This window comes from Thalia democratica, chromosome 3, assembly GCF_965202585.1.
Source record: "Thalia democratica chromosome 3, ktThaDemo2.hap1.1, whole genome shotgun sequence".
Taxonomy (NCBI): Eukaryota; Metazoa; Chordata; class Thaliacea; order Salpida; family Salpidae; genus Thalia; species Thalia democratica.
This window is the reverse complement of record NC_139167.1, coordinates 17885148-17890707: the sequence shown is the minus strand read 5'-3', so window position 1 is coordinate 17890707 and position 5560 is coordinate 17885148. Positions and strand designations below refer to the sequence as shown.

General features: G+C 29.2%; 1 protein-coding gene across 1 annotated transcript; it reads left to right on the top strand.

The window, feature by feature from the left end:
• Positions 1-505: 505 nt before the first annotated feature.
• On the top strand, positions 506-1267 carry LOC145832102 (kelch-like protein 35). Its single transcript, XM_082939460.1, has one exon. It carries the CDS (start codon positions 506-508, stop codon positions 1265-1267), a length of 762 nt encoding a protein of 253 aa, XP_082795586.1.
• Positions 1268-5560: the final 4293 nt, after the last annotated feature.

The following is a 5560-nucleotide window of genomic DNA, read 5'->3' as shown; positions in this document are numbered from 1 at the left end:
TTTCGAAATTTTCCATCAATTTCATGGAAGAGTGCTTTACTTTGGTAGTTGCAACTATAAGTTTTCTAGAACTGGAATATATTTCTGTAGTAAAACTACTTTCAAGTTCCAGTTTACTTGCAAAGTTAGAACTTAGAGTAATTCGTGCAGCCGAAAGTTGGTTAACTTACAAAATTAATGAACGTGGTACGTTTGCCAAAAACCTTTTGTTGAAACTACGTGTTTACTCACTACCAAAAGGTGTTTTAAAAAGACTTTTCAGTGAGTCTTCATTGTATTACAAAACTGATGAAGGTATTACAGTGTTCAAAGATGTGTTGCATGATCAAAAATTTTTTTTTCGTAATAAGTTAGGAGTCAATTGCATTAGTCTTTATTCTTATAGGGCAAGTTTAAACTTACTAGTTTTAGGAGATTTGAAGTATCTTTCTGGTTTTAAACCCGTCGAATACTGCAGAGATTTCATCCAGTTGTGCGATTTTAAAAGCGCAGAAGCTCTTCCCCCATGCTGGCAGAGCGACATGAAATCCAAGCAGTTTGCATTGAAGGGGCAGTTTACGTTTTAGATGGCTGTGAGCACTATGAATTGTACGTTGAAAGGTACTCACCGGCCAGTAACACGTGGACGAAAGTGGCAGACACCTTCGACGCGCGCCACAGCTTTTCCGTTTGCGCCGTTGCCAACAAAATTTTAACTTTCGGGGGCTGGTCTCCAGAATATCCGTACCCCGTCCACGGCTCTTGCTTGCAACTGGACACGGCCGACTTCAAGTGGAAAGAGCTGGCCGACATGAAGGTGGGCGCGAGGGCGGTGACGGCGTGCGAGATGTTCAACGGAACGGTGGTGGTCACCGGCGGTATGGATCAGCAGCACAAGAGGCTGAACTGGGCGGAGCGTTACGATCACGCCAACGACAGGTGGCTGGCAATGCCGAGCATGATCCGCTGCAGGGGCCGTCACTACACGGTGGCCGCGCGGCAAAAGTTGTATGTTTTCGGGGACGGAGCGGGAGAGTGCGAGGTTTTCGACGACGTTGGCGGCAGTTTCGTTTCCATCAAATCGCCGCCTTACCTGTGGGAAACGACCGTGCACGGAGCGGTGGCGTTCGGTGGCGTGATCGCAATTTTTCAAAGCGGAGAGCCGTACGTTGCTTGTTACGACGTTGATGGGAGCGAATGGTCGAAAAAACCCTGCGCGACCACGCAAACAAAAGATAGGTTTTCGTGCGTCAAGGTGCCATGGTTCTTAGAAACCTTATCGATATAAAAGATCTGATTGTATGCAACAATGTGTTCATATAGTGATAAAGTGTTTTGTCGAAATGTTTAAGTGTTTATTAAACTTTATTTACTGGTACTACAAAATTTCTTTTTAGTTTAGTATAAAAGTGGACAACGTTTTTAATCGGCGGTTCGATTCAAGATAAAACTAGTCCTTGACGGGGCTGTTCAAATTAATAATATACCGGATCAAGCATGATAATCTCTTTTTATATCTGGATCTGGCAGTATCCCAATTAGTAATTACTATGCGGATCTAGCCGATATAATCCTATTGAATTTTGTTGGTCATTATTTCAAATCTATTTGTATGAAAAAAAAATTAATGTACACCATTTTTATTTAACATTTATTTACTTGGACTACAGGTTGTTCAATTAATTGTACTACAGGTTGTCCAACTACTTGGACTACAAATAGTTCAATTACTTGGACTACTTGTTGCCGAAGTTTTGTGACCACTACTTCCCCACCTACTTAGCATTTCATTTAACCTACTACCTGGTGCACTATTACAGCTATTAGTGGCGGCTAAATCATTATTTAAGTGTAAGAAGTTAACAAAAGGTAGCATGTATAAGTGCTAATACAAAGAGTAGTAAATTGAAGATAAAACTTTTAAGAAAAAATGAGTATCAACCATAAATAAGCAATTCCTTTATTGTCGTGTCATCACTACTCATCAAGCTGTTTGCTGTGTTTTATATTGATATATGATATAAAAAGTTAAAAAAGTTTTTACTATTTGTTTTGTAATTTTTTTTTTTACATAAACTTTTTTGTTTGATACAATATTAGTTACTAGAAAAATTTTAAAATTTGCTTACAAATGCTTATTTAACTTTATTATGCTACATTTTTTTTCTTTTACTTAAGTTTAGTAAATCATAATCATATCATAAGAAAGCTGTTTAAAGCATCTAAGTAAGCAGTTATTGAATTAATTTAATATTTAAGTTTGGAGTTTTTATATCATTTGCACAAGTATTGATAAAAGTTAAGTTTTAAAGATATTTTTTTTACAAAAATCATTAAGAAAAATAACCGCGGTTTTACATGCATACTTATAAAACCAACAACTGAAAAGTTTATAAACTAAAATAACATTAACAATAGACACCAACTTAACTACTGTTTATTTTTATAGACATACAATACAAAAATAAGACGTTTTAACTTGTTTAGGTTTATTGACGCTTTTAAATTTAAAAATATATGGTATAAACTGTTATGTAAAAATTCCAAAAATAAATTTTAATATTCTTTAAATTCTGAAGCAAAAATTAAACTTTTTCAACCATATGTATTGTTAAACAAAAAAATATTAAACTTGTTTTTCTGTACTTTTTTGGTCTGGTAAATATAACATTAACTAGTAACTGCTTTCTTTTCCTGTTTTGAAGTTTAACTTTCATCCACATAGTTTTTCACGGATAAAACTACTCTATTTAAAAAAAAAAATTGAAACATTATACAAACGTTCTAAAACGTTTATTTGTGCGAGTTTTATAGATGTAAAAATAAATACTTCTGTTGTAACAATTTTTATAAAGAAATCTATTAAAAATGTTTTTATTAAAACCTAGTTTTATTAGTCAAATTTAACATTTTGTAATTTTTTGATAGTATGTTTAAATTTGTGAATATTGCAAGAATTTAATTTTTTTGATTTTTAATTGTATAGATTGGTTATTTTAAACGTTTTTTTTTTTTAATTAATTTGTAAATTGGGTTCCGTACATATTGATATTTATCGGTTATAAAAAAAGTAAATATTTTTCATATAGAATGTCAATACTCAATACTGTTGTAAGTGATATGACTAGTATTTGAACAGCGAATACTTAAAAAAAGAAATAAGCACCTAGTGTTTTGAAAGTTTGTTTACAAGAATATCTTCTTATACAATCCACCCAATAAATTTATTTCTGCAAGTTTTTGGTATAGTACAGTGGTGAGTATATTTCAATTATAGTATTATTAACTACAACTTAGAGTTGTTTAACTCTTATATATCAAACAGAGCCATACTATAAGACAAACCATGTATGTAATTTGAAGATTAAGATAACAGTATAATACATTTTACCTCGTAAAACACAAAAGCTAAAAGCTTTAGTTTCATTAACATATAATTTGATCATAGCAGTAAATAACTATTTTATATAACTATTTACAAGTTTTTAAAAAAAGTTTTAACCTGATACACAAACTTAAACTATTCTTTTTTTCTGAAAGTATGGCACCCATGCTAAAATTTCAACAAAGCGTTTTGGTTAAAACCTATTAAGGGTATAGAAAAAATTCTAACCTTTAGGTGACTGATGACAAATAACATTTAATTGATACATCAGCTATCTATAAAGTAGATAAAGTGATTAAGACCTCTGGTAAACAGATGAACATATAAATTTATAAGCCCCCACCCCAGTCCCTTACACCCAGTACTTTTACATTTATATATCTAAATATATAGAATTAATTTTTTCTTAAGCAACACTTGTTCTTAAAACATTTTATCTTTATATAAGTGTAATGTTATAAAAATAGATCAAATTAAGAATACTTTTCATTTTTACCAAAAGTTTATAAGTATTTTGTATCATGCTTGCCATACATTCAAAATACTCAATATTGTTCAGCAGAGTTTAAATTTTTTAAATCTAACTAAGGTTGAGTAAGGACAACTCAAAATAGTTTTATGTTTTTAAAAGTCTTAGGCTAGTTTTTTTCTAGATCTTGATACAGATAAAGTTGGTCCAGTAACAATGTTTTGATATTTTATAACCTGTTTTATTTTAAAACATGATTTATATTGATTTGAAAAGTTTATTTCAATTAAATTAAGATTTTTAATATGATTTGAAAAAAAGCACAGGATGACTTAAGACTGTACAAGGTCACTAAGGATAGTTTTTTGTTTTAAAGAGTGGCAATGTTGTTTTTATACTATGAGAATTTTTTTTAATGTAAACCAACTTGTTTGTATTTATAATGAATAAAACACATTTATTAAAAGTAATATTTTTATGTTTTTTTATACAAATTTATAATGTCTGTTTGCAAAACAGTTGTGTGTACTTTACTTAAGTTGTTAGACATGCACACACATGACTATTTTAATAAAAATACCAGTTTAAATCAACTTTATGTATTATATTATTTATAACTTTGTTTTTTTTTCAGTTTCTGTTCTTAAATTAAATCATTGACCATGACAAATCACTGATGTGGACCTCTCTGTCACTAAATCTCATTGATTATGCTAAGTGAAACAATAAGTAAGTATTTACAACTACAAATAATTTAAAAACTGTTTTGTTGAACATATAGAAAAAATAATCTGATACTGAAATTTTTGTAATAAATCCAAAGTGTTTCTTTAGTGCTTGGGGTTTTATATAGTTAAATAGAGTTTTGATTTATAAATCGACTGTTTATTTTGAACATAAGGAAAAATATGTATTTATTAATTTAACCAAAATTAAATAAAATGTTTATCTTAGCGGTCTATCATAGCAAACTTGATAACTATTAAAGTTACATATGATTAACTTACTAAACCAACAAATATTGCAGTAATTTCTCATATTGAGCAATGTAAATTTTGTCAAATTTATTATAATATATTAAACTGTTTTAATGTACTTAAATTTAGTAGAGAAAAAGTTATTAGCAGTTGCAACAACTATGATTAAAAAATAAAGCTTTTAAATAGTATATGCTCCTTCTAATATCTTATTTAGGTTTGATAATTGATTAATTTCATTTGTTTGTTTTGATTTCTATTTTAATAATTTAAACTCGAATTTTTGTTTGGTAAATTAATTATGTGAGTATTTATCATCTTTTGAAAGGAAAATAAGTTAGTTAAGATTTGTAAGCATTGCTCAAACAAACTTGTTAAAAGTAAAAAGTGTTGTTAATTTCAATAAAATGGTAATTTAAATCATTCAAACGTCTTTATTTATAAGTTATATGATTTTATTTAAACTTTAAACACATATAATTATTATAGTTAATAAATTTATTTAGTTTGTATTGCTTGCTTGCATTTAATTTTTTGTCAATTTTTATCAAACTGTAGTTTTGACTGCAAAAGCTACAAGTTTGTTGGATGCTTTTTTATTACATGTTAACTTGTATATATTGTATACAAATCTACAATTAAGTTTAAAGAGACTAAAATATAGTACTTGTAAAACTTAGTATCTTATAATGTTGTGTTTAATATGTATAGTGGTGTAGTAAAGCATAAAAAATAGTAGTAAAATTTATT

Coding starts and splice junctions, on each gene's coding strand:
- LOC145832102 (XM_082939460.1), top strand. CDS start 506: ATGCTGGCAGAGCGACATGAAATCCAAGCAGTTTGCATTGAAGGGGCA.